The 26,374-nt window shown below is 51.1% G+C and overlaps 1 protein-coding gene across 1 annotated transcript in view; it reads right to left on the bottom strand.

Moving 5' to 3' along the window:
- Positions 1–24,490, bottom strand: part of NOTCH1 (notch receptor 1) — a 98,255-nt gene extending 73,765 nt beyond the window's left edge. The window contains exons 1-2 of the mRNA XM_061603695.1: positions 23,975–24,490; positions 17,696–17,777 (exon numbers count right to left, since the gene is read on the bottom strand). Of these exons, the coding sequence (XP_061459679.1) occupies positions 17,696–17,777; positions 23,975–24,077 (185 nt within the window). The 5' untranslated portion in view covers positions 24,078–24,490. The remainder of the gene's footprint in view (positions 1–17,695; positions 17,778–23,974) is intronic.
- Between the last annotated feature and the right edge of the window lie 1,884 nt (positions 24,491–26,374).

Below are 26,374 nucleotides of genomic sequence, written 5' to 3'. Positions count from 1 at the left end.
TGAAAACCCTATTCAGAGGGTAGCCATAAGTCAGAATCGACTTGAGGGCAGTACATTTACATTAAGTGTTACAGTAAATTAACATTTTAAAAAATGACCCAGTGAGCTCTGTGGCGGCCTGGAGCTTTGAACCCAAGTCTCCCCAGTCCTAGCCAAACACACACACCAGTAAGCCACACTGGCTATCCTCCTTCCCACCCAACCCCACAAGGCATGCTGCTCTGAACACTGAGCATTGCTGCTGCTGATCAACAAATGGCATAAGGTCGGCCCTAACATGAGAGTGAATTTGCATGTGCCTGGGGGCAGAGGCCCGTCTCTGTTTCTTTTCCATGCACACTGAAACTGCCCTGTGCTGTGGCTCCATAAATACATCACTGATTACTGAAGTAGAGTAGGAGGTAAGATAAGTAACCCCTTCCTCCCTGAACAGGCCAAGACCCCAGAGGCGCAGGACATCTCAGCCTTATTAAACCAAAGAGGAGAGAGGAGGCGGCCAGTTTGAAAAGGCACACATCCTCTTTGCACACATCAATGCCATCAAAATTCATGTGTACACACATGCGCATGCAGGGTACACTGACTGAGGGAAACAGGCAGACACAAGCATCCAAGCATGCCCAGAGGAAAGAAATCCCGTTAAGGGAGCGTACAAATTCTTTTGAGTAAACTGAGCATAAAATTTTCCTGTTAAAATCAGACTACCTTCTCAGGCATTGGCTCAAAAGGTGCACAACCAATGGCCAAGACATTAATTGCTTTTAACTTTTCTGAACTTTACCCTTGAATAGCTTCAGGCCAGCACACGTGGGGAGGGGGCAGAGACAGAGAAAGGCATCAGTGCACATATTCATCAGGCCAAGATGACACCCCATGCAGTCCCACTTCCCCCTAAAGGCTCCAGACACCTGTGCAAGTCTTAACAGGAATTTCCTGCTCTAGCCACCCCCAACCCGGTGCCCTCCGGATGCTCTGGGCTGCACCTCCTCTACAAGGCCCCAGAGTCGTATGGCTGTGTTGCCTGGCCTGGTGGGAGGTGCAGTCCTAAACCTCTGGAGAGCACCAGGCTCTGCTACCAGCGTCGGAGATGGGTGCGAATTCTGAACCAAGCTGGCCCCCCACCATCATTTGCCAGGTCACAGTTCTGCAGCAGAAGCCGCAGCCAGTCAAATTCCTCAGGCAAGAGCTTCAGCACTAGGCCTGGCTACCTGATCCCCTCTGCCCACAGCCCTGCCCACTTCCTTCCTTCCTCCCTCCCTCCCCCCCAGGGAAACAGCCCCTCCTGCCTCTAGGAATAGAACAGAACTACACAGAGGCAAACTTTCTCCCTCTCTGCCTCTCCACCACCCATTGTTAACGCTGCCTAGGCTACTGCCAAATTTTGTCTGACGTCCTTTAGACAACCTCTCCTCAGCAGCCTCCCTCTTCAAACAGGGTACAGTGTAGTCCCTCCTCACTTTAAGCAAGGGGCTTCCCCAGTCCCTCAGCTTCCCTAACCCCAAGACCTCTCCCCCTTCTTCATCCATGCTCTCTGTTGAGTTTTTAGTGTCAGCCATGCTGACAATGCTTCCCTCCCTCGCTGACGCTGGACTGCAAACTGTTTTAGCTCCTTCTGCAACAGAACACTCTGCATCTTGCCAGCACAGGCACTGAGTGCTGGAGGTTTTGCCACCACAGGGTGTAATATATTATAGATTTTTACAACACCTCTTCATTCCCCTCACCCCCCGCAAATCCATGACCTGCTTTCGAGGTGGCAATTGTTAAAACAAATTAACTTAAATTTGTTTATGGGACAAAAGCTCTGCAGGAAGACATAAGGACAGTTTAATTTGGGTACCTGGATCCCCGACACCAAAGACTGGTCAAGTTAAATTCTGCTGGTTGAGAATTTGGTCACATCCACACCATACATTTAAAGCCCACTTAAACCACTTTAACAGTCATGGCTTCCCCCAAAGGATCCTGGGAACTGTAGTTTACCCTTCCCAGAGCTACAATTCCCAGGACCCTCAACAAACCACAGTTTAGGGAAAGGCCGCAGGTCAGTGATAGGGCATCTGCCTTGCATGTTGAAGGTCCCGAGGGGCTGGGAGAGACCCCTGCCTCAAACCCTGGACAGCCACTTCCAGTCATTGTGGACAATGCTGAACTAGATTGACCAAGGGCCTGATTCTATACAAGGCACTTCCAATGTGCCTCCGTACAGTTCCCAGGATTCTGTGGGGGAAGCCGTGTGGTTTAAATATTCCAACTGCACAAACAGTAGAAGCGGCACTGACGTGGTTATCTGAGCTGTTGACTTCGGAGATTAAACGGCACTTTTCGGGGAGGGGGGCAGGCATTGTCTCTTCCACATGAATTATTGCCCCTGCCTCTGAATAATTTAACACCCCCTCCTCTCCCTGATAATGCAAGGGCATGGAATGCCTGTGGGACACAGGAGGGCCATGGGAGACGCATTATGTCCCCAAACCTCTTCCTCAGAAATTCCTGCAAAAAGGCTGCTAGCCCCTGGCGAGTCCTGGGGCTTCCCTGACTTCGGTCTGTGGTTCATTTTCTCCACATATAGAAAGCCAGCCTGAGCAACCACATGCAAAAATGTTTCAGAGGGAAGTTTAACAACAGGACTCTGCATTGCAAGTCCCAGAGCAGCAGATTTAAGGGAAACGGGTCTCCCCCAGGAATGCTGCCTGGAAAAGGGTTACAGGTTAAAGGCCCAATCCTGCCCCATGATCATCTCCAGGCTCTCTCACAGGGACACATCCATGTCCAAGGCAATGGGTAGGCCAGGGTTCTCACGGAGCACAGAAGTATTGGGGGTCACGAGGGCACAAGGAGGAGGATGTGGAGTGGCTGGCAGAGTCCCAGTTTGGAAAGAAATTCAGCTTCCTTTATTTAAAAAACAGAGCAACACAACGCTACCTTTCAAACGCTGATGGTTGCAAAGGTGCACTTGGAAGCATGAGCACTCAGCGGCAGAGCACCTGCTTTGCATGCGGAAGGCCCCAGCGGCATCTCCAGGTAGAGCGGGAAGAGACTCCTGTCTGAACCCCTGGAGAGCCGCTGCCAGTCAGTGTAGACAGTACTGAGCTGGATGGATCCATGATCTCAGTAGTTATAAGGCAGGTTTCTACATTGTAGAAGGGGTGTGTGAGAGAGAGAAAGAGGGAGGGGGCACTCAGGCGTGCAGGTCCATCACCACCACCCAGTGACCCGCAGAAGAAATACTGCAAAAGCAGGATTCCTTAAGTATCTCCTGAGACAGTGAGATGCAATGGTCAGAGCGCTCAGGTGCCACGTCAGAACTGTGGGTCCACATCGTCTCTCAACCATGGGGCTCACTGAGTAACCACAGACCGTCACATCCTCAGTCAATCCTCCTCACAGGTTAGACTAGACAGGGGATGGAAAGGGGAGGGAGGCTGTGTACACACACCATACATTTAAAGCTCATGGCTTCCCCCAAAGAATCCAGGGAACTCTAGTTTGTTAAGGGGTGCTGGGAACTGTAGCTCTGTATGAGGTAAACCACAATTCCCAGGACTCTTGGGGGGCAGCCATGTGCCTTAAATGTATGGTGTGTACACAGTCCGAGTCTTTATGCAGCAGGAGAAAAGGGTAATAAACAGTCACAAAGGCAAGTTTTCAAAATTTTACAGAATTCAGGAGTTTGGGTTTGGCGTGTGTGTGTGTTTTGTCAGAGTCCTGCCTGGTCCCATGTCCCTCTAAGGACAGCTGTGCGTGGCAAGCATTCAGTGACTGTTAGCAGCGAAGGGTGAGAAGGCCACAAAGCAGACCCCCCCCTTCCAAATGCCGTCCCCAAGCTAGGAAAAGAGCCAAGCCCTGTTCAGAGCCTTAAAGGGGCATCAGTTTCTTTCGGGACTAGACAGGGACCAGAATTCCACACTCCGCTGCAAAGCAGAGGCCACAAGAAGGTGCTTCTGGTGCTTCCCTGCACAACCAACACTTTATGCAACGTATCTAGGCCAGCCCCTTACGGATATAAGGAAGAGGCAGCGTTGTGCAGTGGTTAGTGTTGGACTAGATATGGGAAGGCCTCTGGGTTCAAATCTCTGCTCAGCCACAATCGTTTCTGGGTGATCCTGGGCCAGTCATATATTCTAATCCTAGCCTACCTCACAAGATTGTTGTGAGGACAAAATTAGGCAGGAAGGGAGAAGAGGAGAAACAGGTATGCTGCCTTGACCTCCTTGGAGGAAAGGTGGGATATAAACGTAACAAACAGTAATGTATATATGTACCAGTGATTTAAAGAACTTCAACGCCCTGAACCTGAGGACCCAGATTCAAAGGGATACCAGCTGAAAGCTTGTGAGCCACAACTGTGAACTGCCCGGAGAGCATCAACTGTCGGGTGGTGCAAAAATGTACTTTTAAAACAGTCACCCCATCACAGGCTCTAGCCCAGAGACAGCCAATGTGGGGCCCTCCAGATGTCACTGGACAAAAACCCTCCCATTGTTCTTGACATTTGGCAGGCGGGCTGCTGGGAGCTGCACTCCAAAGCACCCTGAGGGCGCCACATTGGGTACCTCTGCTCTGAGCCCAACCAAGGAACTCTAAGGTGAGACCTAATGCCACAATTGACCTAGACAGGTCATGAGGTCAAGCCTGACCATAGCTCAGAGGCAGAGCATCTGCTTTGCACACAGAAGGTCCCCAGTTCAATCCCCAAAGGCATCTCCGGGTAGGGCTGTGAAAAGACTCCGTCTGAAACACTGAAGAGCTGCTGCCAGTCAGTGTAGACAATATTGGGCTAGATGGACCAAAGGTCTGACCAATGGTATAAGGCAGCTTCCTACTTTCCTACGACTCTTTTAAAAATATTTGCATCCGATTAAAGGGGACTCTGCTTGTTTGCCGTTCCTCTTTGCTCAGTTCCCAGGAACTCGCCCTCCTGAGTGGCCATGAGCCCAATCCCACGCCAGTGAAGAATTTTTCAATAAACAGCAAGACCCTTAATTGGATGCAACTCTGGAGTGCTAGTCCTGGTCCACAACTTGCACTTCAGCTGCCCAGAGCTTTGCATTTCCTGGTTTACCAGCGACGCTGCCAAGAGGCACTTCCTCTCCTTGGCGTTGCTGGCCACTTTAGAGTTAAGCCTTTCATGGGAACCAGGATTAGAGCGCCAATGTAAATAGCTCTGGGATTCAGATAAAACTACTTCTGGTTGGCAAAGAGCGTCGCTTCAGGCCTCTTCCATGCATCACATTGTTAGGGGTGGAAAAAGCACAAGTGGGACAAATGTGCATTTGCAAATGTACACCTCCTAGTGGCACAACGCTGGGGTTGGCTGTGGTGCCCCCAGCCCCACAGAAAGCCCACCTGAAAGAGGGGTGAACGCTTTATACCTTGGGAATGAGCCTTCCAGTACTAAGAAGAGGGCATAATAGTTATTTGGGTTGGTACTGTGGTTAAATTTTGAGTCAATCCATAATGCTGTGAAACATCCTTTCAGTTGGAGATGATACTTTCACTGGATTCTTACTGCATATGAAAGAATTACATGTGAACTTTTGCAGTCGTTAATAAAAGTTTTGATTTTTTTTTAAAGTAACAGAATTTAGGGAAGGGCTGGTGAGGCTTCCTGCCACTTCGATTGGTATTCCTCTCCAACTACCCTCCCAGATGCAAGATCTGAAAGAGTCCTGCAAGGCTTCAAGCTCCATTTTGGCTTGTTCCGTGAAGCGGCTGTGTACAGCCCAGCCACAAGCGCATTTCCTCTCGCTGCGAAACTGAAAAGGCCCATTAAAAGTTTAAGGAGCCAGTCTCTGGGGAAGCTGAGGGGAAACGGCTGCCCTCGTGGGTTGCAGTAAAAGGTTATTCCGTCTCACGTGACAGGCAAAAAGCACACTGAAGCATCCTGTCCACAGAGCTGCAGTCAAACTAGGTTTCTTAAAAAATGTGCACGTCAAAAGTGTCCCAGGTTGAGTTGCTGGTATCTCCAGCTTAAGAGAACCAGGCGGCAAGTGATGGTGAAATACCCCTGGGGGGGGGGGCTTGGAGAGCCACAGCCTTCACCAACCTGGTGCTCTCCACAAAAGTTTTGGTCTAAGTCACAACCTATGAAAATTTTCTCCAGCTTTGGAACAAAAATTAGTTCTTTTTATTTCTTTTCTACTAATTGTATGAAGTACAACATAAAGTTCTCATTTGAACTAGCAGCGGGAGGAATGTATTTGGGGCAATCTTCTCTTTGGTTGGACTCATCAGGTTAATTTTATCTTATATACTTTGTATAGCTTATTGATGCATTGTTCCTTATTTACTTGTACCGTTATCTCATATTGGAAGTTGTACTTGCTGTTTTGTTAATAAATTATAATGAATGGATTTATTTTTTTTAAAAAAAGGACTATGATATGGCAGTAAAGCAGCTTGTCCAAAATATCTAAGAACATATCAAGGTCAGATGCTGCCTTCTACTGAGTCAGGCCATTGGTCCATCTACCTCAGTACTGTCTACACTGACCAGCAGCAGCTCTACAGGGTCTCAAAAAGGGAGCCTCTCTGAGCAATGCCCTCCCTGGAGATGCCACTGGGAACTGAACCTGGGACCTTCTGCCTGCAAAGCAGACGCTCCATCCAGACCTACAATGGTCTTTCTGGAGGGCAAATTCCATCAGCACTGGCAGGGAAGATGGGAGACGCACTCCATAACGGGTGGAGGGGGCACCAGGGTGGCACAGGCTGCTCTAGCAAGTTGGACGGACGCAGGAAGAGGCAGGCACCCACGTTCAACCATGCCGCTTATTCCGCCCACTTGGCAGAAAAGATAGGAGCAGGCAAACTTTTATGGAGCAAGTTTGTCCCCAAAGAAGCCAACTTTTATGGAGCAAGTATCTCCCTGAATCAGGCTGCTATCTGCAAAATTCAGAACTGCTCTAGTATTTGGAATTTATTCAATGTTTTAAAGGGGAAAAAACTTCCAGGACTCCTTGCCCAAACTAAAAGGCAACTGGGAAGGTGCGTTAACACGGTCAGATCCTAGCAAGACTATTCCCGTCTGTTTATGGATTTCCTCAGCCTATTTCAACACCGCACCCTTTTCCTGTCCACTGGGAGGCCTTATTCTTTCTCTCCTCTCTCCCACTCCCCACACTTCTTGGTTATTATTTAATGGAATTAACTGCAGGTTAAAACATGAGGAAAAAATCCAGGCAGGAAAACTCCCCCCCCCTCCAAAGGGGATAACAATGGAGTTGAATAACCTCAGCGCTACAGAATGCTTGAGAAACAAAAACGAGGGCTGTTTCTCCTCCAAGTTCCGTCATAAGAAGCTTTCAACATAAGGTCCCTTCACTTCTCTTCCGGTACACTTCACACACACACACTCCATCCCAAACAACACGCATGAGGGTTACGCAACAGCCAACAGCCGGGGAAAGCGAGGAAGGTCTGTTGACTGCTTCCCATCACTGACCCAAGCAGAACCACAGCGCTGCTGCCAAGGAAGAGGACGGATATCAGTTTAGCAGCTGACCACCCGCTCTGCATGCAGAAGGTCCCGGGTTCAATCCCCAGTAGCACCTCCAGAGAGGGCTGGGAATGTCCCCCCAAGTCTGAAACCCTGGAGAGCAGCTGCCAGTCAATGTAGACAGTACTGAGCTAGATGGGCCAATAGTCTGACTCAGTAGAAAGCCACTTCCTATGTTGCTTCTTAAAGAGTTGGGTCAAAAAGGCGGTGGTCCCCGAGCACAGACACAAGGCCACTGCTGGGCCCCCTCAGTAGGCCCTGGCTTCTCCTAGGACGCAAAAATATCCACACGTGGTGAAGTTAATACATCTGGTGAAAGGGACAGGGGAGACAGCAGCCAAAGAGAAAAAGCTTTCACAGACAAACTGAGTTTGTTTATTTTATGTTATAAACCACTCAGAGGTTTTGCACAATCCAAGCGACATATACATTTTGTTAATAAATAAATAAATAAATGTTGGAACAGCAAAGTGCAAGACTCAGTGAACCCATATTCTCTGCCGTGGGCAAGGGGGGTTAAGTGTAAGTGATAAAATTGTAAATAACCTTGGAAACAGTTAGAATTCCCCCCCCTTTAGGAACTGTAGTAGGGATATTTAAACGACTGATGTTCTGATTGTTTATTAGAAATATTAAAACTATCTGTAGCAATATTTTAGAATTTCTTTGGCATCAAATATAATTGTGTATTGTATTAGAAATATTAAAACTATATCTGTAATACTATTTTTTTGAATTTGTATAGTATCAAATACAACTGTGTTTCATTGTATAATACTGTTTTAAGCGTTTCTACATGTTCAGATTAAGAATAAACAACATTTTAAAAAAGAAAAAGATAAGAACAGGTGGTGACCCCCAAGCAGAGACCACTGCTGGGCCCCCTCAGGAGTCGCTGGTTTCTCCTGGTCCTTCAAAACATGGAGAAGGGGGGACAGTGAGACCCCAAACCCCAGAGCCCAACTCACGACAGGCATTCCTAAAATCAACAGGGCCCGGTCTGTGTTGGCACGTTGCCCTCAAAGCCAGCACTGCCCAACCTCCCCTGGCCTCCCTGCACCTCAACCCGCCAACAGGGCTGGCAATCCAGAAAGCCCTTCTCTCAGTCGAATGGACCAAGGGCTACGAACACGCCCCTCCCCCACTGGGTCAGTCTGCTGCACTTGGGGCTCAAATGGTGGCCCCCCAGCACAGACATGGGATCCAAGATCTTCGAGGGATAGTTGGGCATTTGCTAAGGAGCCACACCCTAGCTGAAGGCCCACTGACAATACCCCCCCACTCCACCCCACCCTCCTCCTCTTCACCTGCCTTTTGCTCTGGCCCAGGCGAGATGGAGGAACAGGTGATTGCCACTTGCTCGTTTTTGGATCTCTGCCTGTCCAGAGGTAGCAAAGATCAGGAAGAAGAGCAACAGTTGGTGATGATGGTGGTGAAGAAGTAGACCTGCTGGGGGGGGGAGTACCTTGCAAGGGGGTCCTGGAGGCACCACTGCCCAAAGGGATGCAGTTGGCAGGATTCTGCTCGGAAAGTCGTGGATATGGCTTGAGTTTCAAACCCGCTTGCATTTGGACAACAAGACTGCACAGCAGATAGGGCCAGCACCAACAGTCGGCATGGCTGGGCCTCTGCTGATGTCCCAATCCCAGCAGGGGGCTACTGGCAGGGGCCTCACCCCCTCCCTGGACCTGGGGGTTCACTGCCCCCTCTCTCTGACCCAGGCAACGGAGGGGGAGTGAGAAGGAGGCGCAGTAGATGCTTGCTTATTGGCTCTCTGCCTGGCAAGGAAGCAGGTGGACGGCAGGAGGAGGAGGAGGAGCACCTGGTGACAATGACGGTGAGGAAGGAGAGTCACTGAAGGGGGAGGGTCCATGGATGGTTCCTTGCCAAGGGCCCTCGGAAACTTGCAGCCAGGGCTGATGCTTGCCCAGGGCAGATGTCAACTTGTCCCTCTGCTGCCTTTGAGAACCAGCTCCCAATACAACCCCACCCTGGAGTGCCTGCTTGCTCTTGGCAGATGCTCAGGGGACGGGAGACGGGCATCACTCCTGTCCTGCCTCTGGAAAAGCAGAAGGAAGGAGAACACCGGAAACCTTTTGGTCTGGATGGCGTCGCTTCCAGATCTCACACGAGTGGCGTGGCAAGCAAGGGTGTCCTTGCAAAAATGTCCATTCTAGCCAAGATTGCTCCCACCCCCTTGGCAAAACCAAGGCATGGTTTGAAAGCACATGGTTTCTGAAGCTAAGCAGGTTTAGATCTGGTCAGTGCCTGAATAGGAGACTGTCTAGGAACACCCTCCCCCATAAATTCCACCTTGGGCTCCAAGATGGCAGAACTGAAATGTATTAGAAGTATAGTGTATTGTCTGCACTGACTGGCAGCCACTCTCCAGGATTCCAGATGGGGTGCTCTTCCAGCCCTACCTGGAGATGCCGCTGGGGAGTGAACCTGGGACCTTCTGCACACAAAGCAGACGCTCTGCCGCTGAGCGACGGATCTTCCCTTTCCCTCATCAGTAACCCATTTCTCCTGCAAGCCAAACGCTCGGAGGCTTCAATGCCAGGCAGGGCCCAGGAACGGTGCCCAGGTCCCCTGGCTTCAAAGCTGCATACATAGCAAGCCCAGCTCTGGGCCAGGTTCTGACAATGTCCCCCACAAACACTCGTCCAGATCCCCAACACCAGCATCTGCTTATAACTAAGAAAGCGAGTGGAAGAGTTCCTGGGAACGTGAAGTCCCACATTACCGCAATCTAAAAACAAATAAATAAAACCACCCCCTTTCATCCGTGGCGGAGATGCCAGCCCAAAAGACACAGACATGCCAAGGTTTAATTAGTACCTACAACAGCAAGGCTACATGATCTTTACAGAAACCGTTTCATCTGATCTGGGAAAAAGCATTTCGGCTCAAGAGGGACCCCCAATTTTTTCCGCAATGCTGCAGTTATCACTCTTTGCCACAAAACCACACATTTGCAGGAAAAACTGAAGCCACCCTCACGGATAGCCAGCACAAAACCATCACTGCCACCCCCAAGCATTTGTATTTATACCGTATCAAATATCTATCTGGTTTTTATAAAGCCTAAGCATTTCTGGCTATTTTTGCAAGGATGACAACACAGTGCTCATCATGCCAGCAATAATTGCTTCAAGGCAACTAGCCTGAGAGATTTATTCATTTACTTGTTTCACAAAAGTTAGTTATCTTCTTTTTAAGCAAACCAATGACAGAACATGATCATATATGGGCACATGAGCTAGTTAAGAGGGGGGAAGCATGCGGCTATAAAGAGAGAAAAGGAGAATCAGATTTCAGAAAGTTCACGTAATGCTTAGTTTTATTTATTTATATCCCACTTTTTGAAAAACTTCACAAAGCAGCTGCCACCGTTATCCAGAACTGTATTACAAACATTAACAATATAGAAAATGTCCCCTGGATGCAATCACTGCTCACCAAAGGCCACAAGGAGCATTTTAATTTGTTTTGTTTTGTCCTGAAGTCGGAAACAAAACCTACGATAAAGTCAAGAGAAGGACATGCCACAGCCATTGTATCACGCTTCACTTCTCAAAACGCTTCAGTAACTCCTGCGACGCATCTCCAGGTAGGGCCGGGAATGTTCCATCTCTGAAACCCTGCAGAGCTGCTGCCAGCCAGTGTCAGCAACACTAAGCTAGATGACTCAGTAGAAAGCAACTTCCTAAGCCCCTCTTTAATGCCACCCTTCCTTCAGAATGATGAGGAATAGAACCTTAACTTTGTTTTTAGGGGAAGGGCCATAGAGCATGTTTTTTGCATGCAGAAGGTCCCAGGCACAATCTCCAGGTAGCGCTATGAAAGGACCCCCCCCCCGCCTGCAACTCAGGATAGTGGCTGCAAATCATTATGGGACAAAACGGTGCTTGATGAGCCAAAGGTATGACCTGGTGGGTCCTCCTCTCCTCCCTTCCCCCGGTTATCTCAAACAAACAAGTTTGAACATTATAAACTGCACCAGCAGCCCCCTGCAGCTAAGTCTGGAGGGGATCTTGTCTAGGGCTCAGATTCACCCTGCACAACATCCTTAGGCAAAGCTCTTTGGGTGCTTAAAATTGAATGCTGTCAGCCAAACAGGGATGTGATTTGAGGAGATGCCCCATAGTGCTTGCTGGACTGTCTGACGCTGCTGCAACTTGACTTCAGTTGCCCTAGAACAGCAGGAGTGGGGAACCTTTGGCCTTCCAGATGTTGCTGAACTACAGCTCCCATCAGCCCTAGCAAGTATGCCCAGCGGCCAAGGATGATGGGGAGTTGTAGTTCAGCAACAGCTGGAGGGCCAGAGTTTTCCCCACATCTATTATAGGAAATGCTGTCAAGACTGTGGCGAATGTAGCAGAGGACCAAAGAGATTTTGCCAAAGGATTTAATGGCTTGTTTTAATTGATTGCATGTAAGCCACTTTGGGAGCCTTTGGGACTGAAGAGCCAGGGTAAAAATCCTCTAGATAATCCTCCAGTGACCTCCAGGCTGGATTACTGTAATGTGCTCTATGTGGGGCTGCCCTTGAGGTTGGTCCGGAAGCTGCAGCTGGTGCAAAATTCGGCAGAGAGACTGCTCACTGGGACAGGGTATCACCAACATATCACCCCGCTGCTGGAAGAATTGCGCTGGCTGCCCATTTGCTACCAGGCCAAGTTCAAGGTTCTAGTCTTGGTGTAGAAAGCCCTGTATAGCTTGGGACGAGGATACCTAAAAGACCATCTTATCCCTTATATACCCAGTCGATCACTGCGCTCTGCAGGTGAGGGCCTCCTGCGGATACCACCTTATCAGGAGGTCCGTTCCCGACAATATAGGAAATGGACCTTTAGTGTGGCGGCACCTACCCTGTGGAATTCCCTCCCTAGACAGGCGCCATCTCTATTGTCTTTTCAGTGCCTATGAAGACCTTGCTCTTTCAACAAGCCTTTTAAATTGAGACCTTATCCCAATCTGTGTCGGAATTGCTTTTTAATATGTTTTTAAACTTTTTCTTTTTTTAAAAAAGATGCTTTTAAAGCTTTTTTAAAAAAACATTTTTAAAGATGGTTTTAATATATTTTAAAGTCTGTTTTTATGATGTTTTAAAGTGTTTTAGTGATTTTCTTTGTCACCCTGGGCTCCTGCTGGGAGGAAGGGCAGGATATAAATCTAATAATAAACAAATAAATAAAAATAAATAAATAAAACAATGCCATTTGTGTTTATTCACCTGAACACAACCAGCCTTGGATGGACAGCCTTCAAATCTTCACCCCAGTGCTGTGGGTTTTCCAGAAAATTTTGAGCTTGAAATTTTTTTCTATGCAAATTCTCAGCTAATTTGCACTGGGACACTCAGTTTGCATTTTAAAATGTTCTGATGCCCTAGAGAGTAACCCAATTTAGCATGCTTGTTTAGGAAACAAAGCTAGAAACTTTTGAAACTGCTTAAGTTTGCCTAATACTGTATTTGGAGTTTTGCATCCACTCATTATTACTAACAAAGTTATGAAATAGGGTGTGTGTGAGAGAGAAATCCATCTCTCTTCACTGCTTAGAACCTGAATGACCACCGGAAGTCATCAAAAATATTTTTATAGACATGGCCCAGAAATGTCCAGGCAGGCTTGGTCTGCCAGAAGGAAATTTGTGACTGCCTTCCCACAGTTCCTGCCCTTGCTCATTCTACAAGTGGAAGCCCTTGCAGCCCCCTCCCCTGGGGACACAGCTCACACGCACCAGGCCTAATTAGATTCTGCTGCCATCTGTACATCCAATGTAAATCAGGAGGGATACAAGAAGGCTGGTTTTTCAGGGGGGGTTGGAAGAAGAAAGAGGAAGAGAAAGAATGGTCAGAAGAGGGGGAGAGAGAGAGAGAAAGGGGGGGGGAGACCAGGGCAAGAGGTGACGAAGAGAAGTGAGTTATGCATTCTGGGAAGCCCTCCACGATTAGTCACATAGCATTAATCTGCCTGCCCCAACAATAGCTGCCGAATTTCGACCGAATCCCAGCTGTCATTCTTTGAATGAAAGAAAACAAGATTTAGAGCGTCAAGCGTCGCTACGGCTTCTGTGGCAGGGGAAAAAAGATTGTGGCGTGCATTCATTAGCGATTCACAAAGGACCCCAGCCTTTGTCCATTAAATTGCTCATGTGCCCGATTAATTTGCTGAAGGTTCCCCCCCCACTCTTCTCCCCCCCCCCAACGAACAGAAGATGCCAAACGGGGCAAAATGAAAGAAGTGAAGCAGACAGAGAGAGACGTCCAGGCTTCCACCCTCCCTGCCCCCCATTCCCAACCAAACAGCTTGCCATTCAACAGTTGGGATTAGAAATACCTCGAGGGAGCTGCTTCATTAGGAGACCCCCTCCGTTTTCAAAAGAGGGTCTTCACATTTGCTTCTAACAGGTGGAGTAAGGAAAGGGGAGGGGGACCCTCAGCCTATCAGCTCTCAATCAGATTCCTGTTCAAGACCATTTGCAAGCAAGCGCCACCGAACATCCCCACCCCCACCCTGGGCTTACCTGCCAAGCAAATGTGTTGGGGGAGGGGGGGAGGGAGGGAAGGAGGGGGCTGCCTTCTTTCTCAGAAGAGTCAAGAAGAGAAAAGGGAGCATGTTGGGGGGCTGGATTTATTTTCGCCCCCTTGGTCCTTTTGATTATTGTTAATTGGTGGGCAAATGGTTGACAGCAGCCACCGCTGGGGAAAGCCCACTAGAAGTTCAAGGGCCCTCAAACTTCCCTTGTTGTCAGAACATGGGGACCCTGCAACAAAGTTGTTGCAGCACAAAGTGCTTCTGTGCAGGGTCGCAGCCACTGCACCTCCCCCACCCCGCCAGCCCAGATTTCCAGTTTTTCACCTCAGCTGTCATAGGAACAGAGGAAGCGGCCTTATACGGAGTCAAACCATTGGTCCATCCAGCCCAGGACTGCCCACACTGATGGGCAGCAACACTACAGGGTTTCAGACGGGGAGTCTTACTCCGGCCCTAGTGGAGATTCTGCGGGTTGAACCTGGGACCTCCTGCATGCAAAGCGGGGGCCTGACCCACTGAGCAACGGCCCACCTCGTACCATGAGCACTTCATGCTCAGCCTCACTGCCTGTTTGGAGTTCCCCCCTCTAACAAACTGGTGTCCAACCCCAGCCACATTAAACTCTTGGATTGATCTCCATGGGCACTTCTCACTTCCATCCCTGGTGGCATTTAAAAATAACTTCTCGGTGTGAACCAGGAAATGACCTATCCAGACAATGAAAGGATTCCTTTTCGTATCTACGTGTCTCCTCCCCCCTTTCCACTCACTCCATTCTATTCTCCCCTCCCACCCGGTTGTCAGTTTCTTTCCATTCAAGTCAGCCAACATTCTGAGCCAATACATTGTTATGGGGCTAGGGTTGTACACCTCCTTCCCTTAAGAGGTCCCCCCCCAAAATATTTTTGTCATCTGCAAGCCTCAGGGTTACCATGAGTCTGCCAATATCTCTCTTGAGGGGTGGTGGTGAGGGGGGGTGTATGTATGTACATACACACGCAGCACAAGCACAGGAAGACCACTTCAATTCTGCAAACCGCTTAGAGGCTGTCCTAGTGTTAAGCAGTATATAAATACATGAAATAACTAAATAGTAACAAGGCACAAACTCAGTATTAGAAGGAATTATGATTCTGTAGCAGCCAGGCTGCAGACCAGACTTGGCTCCTCATTGGGGATATTGTGACAGCTCTAGTTCAGAGCCCAGACCCAATTACAGAAGCCATTTCAGATCCACAATTTAGGCTCGAGTCTTGGCTGGCTTGCTCTGGCAAGTAAATGTTAAAATTTCAAGCTTAGCATAGAGGAAGTCAGAGAATGAGGGAAATCATCAAGCAGAGGTTGGGCACATCTTTCCTTTCCTTTAATGGGGTTCCTACTTCATGCAAGCAGTTTAAATGGCAATGCTTCTTTGCAAAGACTGTTTGCATCCCAAATTAAAAGCTAAGGACTACATTTCATCTGACTGAAGATCTTCGGTTAAAGCTCAGCCTGTTTTGCATGTTGCACACAGAATTCATTGTTCTTTCTTCTGATTTAATGCCATGCTTTATGCTCTTCAAATGTTACAAGTCACTTGGAGACTTCTTATGGGTTGTAGCCAACTAAGTCCTACTCAGAGTAGACCCACTGAAATCAATGGCCATAAACTCATCATGTCCACTAATTTCAATAGATCTACTCTCAGTAGGATTAGCATTGGATACACCAGTGTCAAGTGACGAATAAAGTCTATTTTTATGAACAATCAATTCTATGCAGTAAGAAGCAGCGGCCACAGAGTTCAATGGTATTTACCCTCAGGAAGCCAGGTACAGCCCTGCAGTCGAGCTGATCCTAACAAATTGGGTATTATGCCATTCACAGCTGCTCTTTGGGAGGGGGGCAAGTGCATTTCAGTGTAAGAATGGATCAACGCAGCTGCCAGCATTTCACTCTCCTTGGGGATGTAGCTGTGAGGGCTGTTGTGAGGAGTTCCTGAACTCCAAAACTTTACCACCAGGGCCTACATTTAAAAAAATAAAATAGCCATGGCTGCATAAAGGAGACCAAGCGCTTGCACTAAAGCGGGACTGGGCAGCCCAGCGGACACTTATCAGGACTCCTTCACTTCCAGGAGCACAAGAAGTCTCTCTCCAACCTCTCCATGACGCGACTCCGCAGCTCTGTGGCACAGCATGTTCCTGGCATGCAGACGCACCCAGGCTCAATCCCCAACGGCATCTCCAGGCAGGGCTGGGAGAGACTCCTGCCTGAATCCCCGGAGAGCCGTTGCTGCTAGTCAGTGTAGACAACACTGAGCTATACTGCCCCGACTTGGAAGAGGTTATCTCTCCGTTATAACCCAGGGGTCGCCTTGTTCCCAGAATACAGCACAATCACAACATACTTATTAGGGTCAGGCACAATTACAAACCAGTCGACACAGATTTTGTAGGGCTGCTCAGCTAAGCTCTTGTCGTCCTGCCCCCTTCCTCTGCCCCAATGCTCAAGCTCCTCACAGGAGAGTCTCGCTTTCTCTCACTGATCCCCAGAATTCTCTTGAAGGCTATGGCACTTGGGAACGACAGGGGCTGCCCAGGGACCCCGTCCCTTGAACTGGACCTCAAACCCAGGCTCAGTAGACATGGCCATTGCAACACTGCCTTAGAATGGTTTCACCCCCCCCTCGAATATGTTTTTAAAGCTTTTTTAAAAAAGATGTTTTGTTTTGATGTTTTTTAAAAAGTTTTGTTTTAATATATTTTAAAGTCTGTTCTTTAAGATGTTTTAGAGTGTTTGTAGTGTTCTGTTTGGCACCCTGAGCTCCTTCTGGGAGGTAGTAGGGTGGGGTAATAAACAAATAAACAAATCTCTAAACATGGAGCATGCCAGGCAACTGCAGGCCCCAAGTGACAAAGCTGTCACATCTTTGGAGACAGAACCTGTCCCCCTATTAATAATGGCAAAATGCAAACCACTAGTGTGTCTGAACAGGGTGGTTCATGACAGATGCTCTTGGAGGTCACTGATTCATAGGATCGCCATAAGTCGTAATTGAAGGCACATGACAACAAAGTGTATCCACAGTGTCACCCCCCCAACCCAACCCCCCCAAGCACACTCCTTCCTCAGTGCAATAGCCTGGTCCAGCTTGTCCTTCAGTTTGGACAGGGTCTGCTCCTTCATCGGCCTTACCCCCACACACACAAGGTAGCCTCCTCTAAACCTTTCACCAATTTGCTCATCACACAAGAGACCAAGAACCGACACATGCATCCCAAATCAATGGCAGGCTGTCCAACTCCCTCTGCAGAAGCACAAGCAATGCTGCACTCCTCATATTGAAACAGAAAACATAAGAGGCATCCTCCTATTAAAGTCTGGAGTCTTTCTCTGCCCACCAGAACCAGACTTTAGAGCAGCCCCCCGCCTGCCCAGGTTCTGCAAGACAGGAGTGGGGAATTCTCTTCAGCCCAAGGCCAAGTTCCCTTCTGGGCAACTCCAAGGCAGAAACATTTAGGGCGCTAAGCAGGGCCAGCAAGGGGAGAAATTCCAAGGGCCAGGTGGCGAGGCATTGAGGGCCGCATTTAGCCACTAGGTCTCAGGTACCCCACCCCTGGTGCAAGATGAAAACAGCTGACTCCACCATGTCTCATTTCACACTTACCGGCAAACCCCGGTTCCATTGGGATAGGTTTCACACCTTCCTCCATTCAAGCAAGATTCGGAAGACTGGGTACATCTGAAACCTGCAAGGAGAAGACAGAAAGTTAACCTCCCAAAGACTTGTACATAATATCACAACACTAAGGCACGCAGTTTGTGATGGCCACAGGCCAGGCTGTTAAGCTCTGCTCACTTCGCACTGTACCTTTGTTCCATTTTTTAAAACAAATCCAGCCCCTGTCACGTACGCAAGCAGGTCCAACCAAGACCGAACCTCAGTCCCCCCAACAGCCGCAGAATGTAAGGGAGCCCTATCCCCATTTTACCGATGGGGACCCGAGGTTAAGAGACAAAGCCTGGCCTAAGCGCAGAACAGAAGCCTGACCCTCCTAAGCTTTTGAGTCTATGCACCCAAGTAAGGCACCTTTCCAGACCAATTTCCAAGTAAACTAAGAATCTGCAATATGGAACCACAGTCAGATAGAGCAACAATTGCCTACAATTCGGTTTAGGAATTGAAAACAAGTTCCTCATCTTTATACAAGTCAAGAACAGCATTTCACCGATCTCCTTTCTCTGCAGTTATTCAGCATTGGGGGAAGGAAGGCATCTTTTCACCTAAGGGCTCCTGTCAAATACTTCCTGTGCTTCAAGTTTAGCGCCACTAGGGCTAAGCCACACGTGGAAAGGTGCGTCAAGGCATCCTCACTCACACGTGGTCCAAATACAGCCCAAATGCCAATGCCAGACATGCCTTCCTCCTCGGAGGCAGCTGGAATCAGGCTTGCATACCATCACTGCACGCCCACATGAAAGTACAGCTAAACATACATGACGTTGTCAAGCCCCCAATCACTCGCGCTTCCTCTGTGCATCACTTAGCCAGCTTCCAGAGTTCCCGTTCCCAAAGGACTTAAGAGGGCCCTTGGGGAAAGCAGGTGGCAAGAGAAAGGGGGTTGGCAGGCTAAACTGGCATCAAGAGGGACAGGAACCTGTGCGGCATGCCAAGTGCCAACTCTCTATCCAATTATGACTCCTGCAAATCCTGGCCACACCCAATCTCAGTCTCATTGATCCTGCCCACAAAGTCTCACAGCTTCATCAACATCCATGAGGACTAGGGGTTGGGGGGGGGTTGGTAATTGTTTTTGTAAAGGAAGAAAAATTAGGATGCCAAATCTCATAGCATACTCAGTTCTGGGGAAATGCTCACAGCCAAAGAGATAAGAGCCATAAACCAGACCACAGAGTGGTATGCCAGCAGCAAAGCACTCCTTACAAAGCTCATCACAGCTACATGCCGTTTTGGGCAAGCCAGCAGAGAGATCTGAGGGAGTGCAGCACATCTGGCTTCATAAACCAATACAGCATAATACCGTCTGCTTGGCTGACAGATGGGCCATACTTTGAAAGGGAATGGCAAAGCAGGCTTGGGAGATACATTGGCTGAGGCTGATGGGAGTCGTAGTCCAAAACATATCGGGGACACCTGCTCTTCATAACCCCTCCTATGTTGCAAGAGCTACTACGCAGCATTGCAAAGCAATTCCCAATTCTTGTACATGGATTAGTGAGTGGTGTAGCCTGGTGAGGGGGGGCTAGGGGGAGGCCTGGAGAGCCAGATTCCACCACCACCCCGGCCTGAGATTCCCCACTTGCATGGTAAGCTGTAGTTCCCCTGGATCAAAGACACCTCCCTGTTTTGCTTCTGCTGTAAAGCACCAAGTATACTAGCAGCCTTGTATAACAGCAGCAACAGTAGTGGCATTTAAATGTTCATTCATCTGATTGCCTATGGTGAGGAAAGATCGCCTTTAGGTGACTAGGCTGGGCAGCAGTTGATGCTCAGAAAAGGTGATGCTTCCTCTTAGGTCAAAGTGAGACATGTGCACATGGACTGTTCTGCTCTTACAGAATCCTGGCTACAGTCAGCCATGAGGATCTGACAGAGGCAACTCAGATCCAGACACAACCCTATTACTGATTGCCTTTCAACGTTTATAAGCTGCCACTTAAGACCTCAGGCCTGTTTGAATGACAAAAGATGAAATAAGGCTAGGTTGTGAACTGCCCTTCGGTCTGGGGGGAGTCAAGAATTTTCACAAAATAAACAAATAAAATATACGGGGGGGGGGGGGTTAGCCTTCAACTAGGTGGGTTCAGCTCAGCCCCTCAGCCCCCTTTCTGCAAAAATGGAAGCAGCACACTCACAAAGTTCACTGTGAGAATGAACAAAACATGGAAATGCTGGTTTCTGCCCCCAAAGAGACTGTACAGCAACAAACTCAGCAAGGTTTTGGTGCTAAATTCTGAGCTACAGCTTAAAGCAGGCAGGAGAGAACTGGCTAAGGCCACCCTTGCGCAATGAGGTCCTAGAAAGCCCAAACTGCAGCCGGAGGAAACTAACTCTGACTTTCACTGGCACTCATCTTTAGACTCTTTTCTTTCTGTCCCCAGAGCCCACACAAACTCATAGCCTCCATCCTGGTCACCACACACACAAAGCTATTTTTTTAATTGTCTGGCTATTCAGATATTCATGATTTTTTTTTCTTTACAGGGGAGGCTCTGCAGAAGGAGCCCTGCAGAGGAAGGAAAAAAGAGAGGGAGTTGTGAAGCACCAAGCAAGCCTGCCCCTCCTTGCTCGTGGGAAAAAGCGACAGCTGCAGAGCAGAGCTCTCTCTCCACCCCAGACAAAGGGGGTGGAATCAGAGCTGCCCATTGTCAAAAGCTAGAGATACCTCTTGCTGTCCTCTTGCTGTATTTACTACAGGCTGACACGCTTTACGGGCCTGAATCCGCCCCTTGATACTCAATCCCTACCTGCTCCTGTTTGAGTCAGAGCAGGGCACTCACCTGTCTTGGCGCGCTCGCGCTCGCACACACACACACGCACAGCACACCAGCCTCACCCAGGGACGTTGGTTACTTGTAATTTGGAAGAAAAATGGAGGGGACTGTCTGCCCGGAACTGCAGCTTGCATGAAAAACACTAAAGCGAAACTAGACACTGACCCCCAAAAAACTGCAAAAAAGAGTGTTCCCTCCTCCGTTTCCCGGAAAGCAGAGGCAAAATTATGCTTTAGGGTTATGACTAAGATGCCACACAGATTCCCCTGTGCTCAGTAACCCCAGGAGCAGGAGACCACTCTGCTTAGGTAGCCCTTCAAGGGTTTTCAGGTGGCCCAAAAGGGCCCCAGCAAACCTTTCAAAGGGCCAGTGCCCACCTGCACACTTCGGCCATGCGATGAAGATGCTCCTCTTGGCCTGCAATGGCTGGTTTGAGGCTCACACGGGGCTGGGGAGGGCAAGAGACCCCTCCCTCCACAGGGGCCTTGGCCCCCATTGTCACAGTACTGTATTACATTTGCACAAAAATTTAGGTTTTGAGTCCCCTAGAAGTGGCTCTTACTGTCCACAGCTGGGGTCTCCCCGGGATGATGGTGACACCTCAGAAAGATTCACCCAGCCCCCCATATTCTGATCCTCATCCCGTTCTTAAAGTGCCATCACTCAATTAGCTGAAACGGCACAAGGAGGTGGCCTTGGCCGCAGCAGCCCTGAGGTTTCCAGAAATATTTCAAGAAACTGGGGGGGGGGGCAAGCCCCTATAAACAGCTCAGGGGGAAGGTTGAGTGTGCCCAGAGCCTGTCTGACTGTTGAGAGGGCGGACTGACAACTGGATGTGGGGGGATGCTATAGAAGGGTAGAGAGAACCATCTCATTGCCTGGATAGGTCATTTCCTGTTTTCACACCGAGAAGCTGTTTTGATAAGCTCCACCCACGGATGGAACTGATAACCGAAATCCAAGATTTTAGGGTAGCTGGGACTGGGCGCCTATGTCTCCATCTCACACCACCCAACAGCCCTCCCTCCCCGGACCCATAGTTTGACTCAGTATAAGGCCACTTCCAGTGTTCCTGACAATGGGTCTAAGCTGTCTGGGGATGATGGAAGTTGTAGCCCCACAACAAGGAGGAGGGGGCAAAGTTGAAGCAGTCCGCACAGGTAACCCAAGCCAGGATCTGAGCCCTTGGCTCCTCCCAGCTCCACATCCAGCGAGCCACACTTGCCCACAAGAGCCAAGCAACTAGACTATCACGGGGTGCTCCAGAGAGCCTCAGGATCCCCCTACCAGCCCCCTACGGCAGGGATCGTCTCAAGATGTTTGCACAAGGTAAGATGGGCCAACGGGCACCTCTGCTTCCCAACACATGCGGTCAAGGAACCTGAAAATGACATCTGGTGGTGGTGGTTTAATTTTTGCCCGCAGGCTGAAGAAACACAAGTCAACTCGTACACCCAGAGGATTAGGTGCCTCACCTCGGTACACACTGCACCGTCGCGCACCACCCTGCAAGACGTGTGAATCCAGGTGAGAGCAAGCACAGAGCACACTTTGATTTGAAATGGAAACCGGCTGATTCAACAGGGCAGGCAGCTGGTGGGAAGTTCCGCTTGCCCCACAGCCACTCACAGCGCTCTCCTCCTGGAGTTACCTTTTCGTTGAGCCCGAAACGTGCTCAGTTGCACCAAGGCACTCCGAGGGGGAGACAATGAAAACGGCTCCCTTTGTGCCCCCTCCCCATCTCAATGGAGCTCCAAAAGCCTCGAATTTTAGGCTGCTGAGCTCTGTAACCTTTCCATTGTTCCTCCAAGTCTTAGCAGGAGTGCAGCAGAGCAAGAACGCAGGAACAGCGTGCGATAGCCGACATCCGCCCCCGGAAAATAACCCAGTTTGTTAAAAAAGGAAGAGAGAGAGACTGCAAATACAGGAAATCTGACGCTTATTCACCAAACAGAGGCACAGCTCCCCACCGCAAAGCTAACCTGTGACTGGGGCCTGCCAGCGTCACCCACTTTCCCCATTAAGTCTGAAGCCGGGCAGACGGGAGTTTGGCCCCTCTGCATAAAAGGCTCCCTACCCAAGAGAGGGGGCCATTTCACCCCCCACAGCGCGGCAGGGCCAGGTCGCCCTTGGGAACTGCAGAAGAGGCCGCCTCTCCCCAATGGGGCCAGAAAGAGGCAGCTCTTGAAAGGGGCCCAAAGCGATTGCTTTGGAAGGAGCCCAAGCCCTTGGCCTCGGGTAGATCTTCTAGGAGATTCAGCCACTGCTTCTCCCTCCTGCCTCCCTGGGAGGCATCTCCACGTTGGCCCTAACAGGGTCCTCCTGGGCAAGGTTCACTCCCCCCCCTTTGAGGAGGGAACGGGGTGATACTTATACAAAAGGCGTCTCTCTCTCTCACACACACACACACACGCGTACACAGAGCCCTTCTTCCAAGAGTGCCCTGACCAACAGCATCACAGGCCTCCACTTCAACGCAACTGCAGAGCCAGCATTTTGCAAACTTCTTGAAAAGGTTCTTCACTCCTCTTTCAAAAGTAAACCTCAAGCATCAGGCAAGCCCTCTCGTGGCAGGCAGGCAGCCCAGCCGGTCTGTTTAGTTTCACTTTGTTGCAAACCTAAAGCGCCTTTTTTAAAAAAAGGAAAATAAATAAATAAATGGGGGGGGGGGGGTAAACGAGTGAAAAAAATCCTGTCCTCCTTTCTTTTCAAGGTGAGAGGCAGGTCACTCCGAACTAGTCTTCCGTTTACAGCATCTAATTGCCAGGCGGATGCAGGCGCGCACGCAGGGCAGGAAAGCCCAGCCTCAGGTAGGCTGCCCTTGCACATGGAGGCTCAGCTTAACTCCCCCCCCCACTTGGTTCTTTAAAAATTCGAGAGCTCAGTCAGAATAGAAAGGATCGCCCAACGCAGCGGCCGGGCAGCACCGCCGGAAAGCAAAAGTGCAGAAAGGTCCTCCGACGTAGATCCTCCTTGGACACGAAGGCTCCATCTGAAGGTCCCCGAACCAAAGCTCCCATCTCCTTGCGCGCAACAAAACTGTTAAGCCAGAGAGGCGGGGGGAGGGAGATGCTTCCGACGCCCCTCGGAAGTGCCCCGCAGGAGCTGTGTCCGGCCCGTCGAGTCCAGCGCCCGGCTCTCGGCCAGATGCCCACGAGAGGAAGCAGCAGCCCTTGGGCGCAACAGGTGGACGCGGAGAGGCTCGTTCGCTCGGGCTGCAGCTACCCCACGCCTTTGAAGCACATCTCCTTCCCCACCCAAAAAGGAACCTGGGAACTGTAGTTTGTCAAAGGTGCTGGGGTTTATGGCTCCGCAAACTACAGTTCCCGGGCTTCTTTGGGAGGAAAGACGTGCTTTAAGGGCATGGCGCGTACGCAGCCCCTGGGGCTGGCGCACCCTTCCCTCCCGCCGAAGCCACCAGCCCACCTACCTCGGGTGACGGCGGGCACCGACGACAACAGGAGCAGCAGCCGGAGGAGAAGGAGAAGGAGGGCGCCGGCTCCTCGGCAGCCGGGCTCCCCGAGGGGCCGCATTGCTCCGCTTCACTCGGCGGCTCCGCCAGCAGCCGGGAGGGAAACGCGCCACCAACTACTGGAGCGTCGCCGGCGCGCGGAGAGAAAGAAAAGGACGGCAGGATGGAGGGGGGCTCTCTGCTCCGGCCCGCCCCTCCCGCCTCGCCGCCAGGCTGCGCCCAAGGCCGGCTAACCCTCCGCGCGGCGCGCCCCGTCCGCTCTGCCCTTGCGAGTCCCTCGCCCGCTCGCTCGGCTCCCTTTCGGCACGGCCTCCCTCGGTTTGCGCCCAGCCTCGCAGCGCCTCCGAGCAACAAGAACTTCTGCCGCCGCTGCCCGCCGGAAAGTTTTGGGAAGTGCGTGCACGCGCGCGCGCCCACAGAGAAGCGTTCCCTCGCCGTCGAGGCGGAGGGAGGGGCGGGGCTGCCTGCGCCCAGGAGGCTTTTTGGCCTCTGAATGGAGACAGGGCGGAGAAGTGCCCAGGGCGAGCGTTTGGGGGCGGGGAAACCCTCGCTGAAGCAGGCGGTGGGAGTGCCACCTTCTGCAGTTGCTGGGGGGAGGACCCGGGACGCCTGCCCCCCTCCCCGGTGAGGAGACCCGAAGGCGGAGGCGACCTGGGCCACTTCAAGGAGGATTGCGCTGGCCTGGGGATGGCGAGCGGGGAGAGGAGCGCTGCTGCTGCGCTGACGCCCTGCGAGTGGAGGGGGGGGCTTTGGGGCATCTGGTTGGCCACCTCGAGGCTTGGATGGGCCACTGGCCTGATCCGGTAGCCAGGCGCTTTTGTGTCGCGAAAGCAGGACCTCCGTGCCCAGAGGAAGGCGCCTCTGCGTGTCACTTGCCGGGAATCACAAGTGGAAAGAGCGCTGCTGTGCGGTCCGGTCCTGCTCGGCGGCTGCTTCCCATCGTGGGCATCGGGTGGGCCGCTGCGAGAACAGCAGGCTGGACTAGATGGGCCCCCCTTGGCCTGATCCAGCATCGGGCCCTTCTTCTGGGGTAGCTTGCAGGTTGGAGGGCGGGGGGATGTTTGGCTGTGGTCACTGTGGCCCTCAGTTCTTCCACTGAGTATCACAGATGCCCTTGTGTGCCCCCCATTCCTATCAGCCTCCTCCTTAGCTGGGGTCTCAGCCATGCCTCAGGGTCTGCCTGGGCTGCCCTGTCACTAGAGCAGTCGTAGGGGCCCCTTTGGCCCTGCAGGTGTGGAACTACAACTCCCATCAGCCCCTGCAGCAAGCATGGCCAGTGATGAAGGGGGCTGTTGCTCAACATCTGGAGGGCCAAAGGTGCCCCCGCAGCTGTGCGAGAGGCTCCCCCAGGCCAGAAAGGACCTCTCGCGGTGGGCAACTGGAGGCCCCGGTGGAAGCCCCCTTGCCGGACTGAGCCCAACAGCAGCTCTCCCTGCCTGTGGTCCCAAGCAGCGGGTGTGCAGAGGCAGGCCGCCTCCAGGGACGGAAGCACCGCGAGACACTTCCCAGAAATGCTCAAGAGGCCTTCATCCCCACAAGGGATTGTCTCCAACTCAGTCCTGCTGCAAGTAGACCCATTCAAATGAAGGCCCCTGTCAATCTCAGGGGGTCGACTCTGAGCAGGACTAGGACAGGATGCTGGACCTGCTTGCTTCATTTATGACCCACAGTTCCTCCAAGGAGTTCCAGGTGGCACACGTGGCTCTTCAGACACACATCTGTAGCCTCACAGCAGAGCAAGGCCAACCAGCAACCTTTGCAGCTGAGGAGCTAGTTGGGCCTCTGTCTTTCCTGCACCTCATGCCCCAGGGGCACTACCCGCTACACCAGGCCTTCCAGACGTGGCTGGACTACAACCCCCTTCATCCCCGGCCGTTGGCCTTGCTTGCTGCAGAGACTCATGGGTGCTGCAGTCCAGCCACCTCTGGTGGGCCAAAGGGTTCCCCCACATCTGCAGCACCCCATCCTCATACTGGGCTGGTGTCAGACCCTGCTTCTGTTGAGTGCAACTCCTCCAGACTAGCGCTGGGTTTTTTGACCTGAAGCTGCTGAACCACACTCCAAGCCTCAGCTGACTCCTGCCAACCCCCTTCGGCCAGGCCTTTACTCCTGAGGAGACCTCACTGGTACTCAGGCACTTCTCGTGATGGGCCAGGTCTCCATCTGGCATGTGAGGCGAGACCCATCCCCTGGGCTCGGGACACATTCAGCCTCGATGCCAGAAGCCGAACTCACCCTGGGCACAGACGGCCTTGCAGGACCCTGGATCCTCACCCCCAGATGGAGCCTGACCCAGGACTAGGCCTCCGGGTCTTCCTCTGATGAGGACTCTCCCGGCTGGGACCTGGCACCATCTCT

Source organism: Rhineura floridana, chromosome 20 (genome assembly GCF_030035675.1).
Source record: "Rhineura floridana isolate rRhiFlo1 chromosome 20, rRhiFlo1.hap2, whole genome shotgun sequence".
NCBI lineage: Eukaryota > Metazoa > Chordata > Lepidosauria > Squamata > Rhineuridae > Rhineura > Rhineura floridana.
The sequence above is the reverse complement of the archived record's forward strand: the minus strand, read 5'-3'. Positions and strand labels throughout refer to the sequence as shown.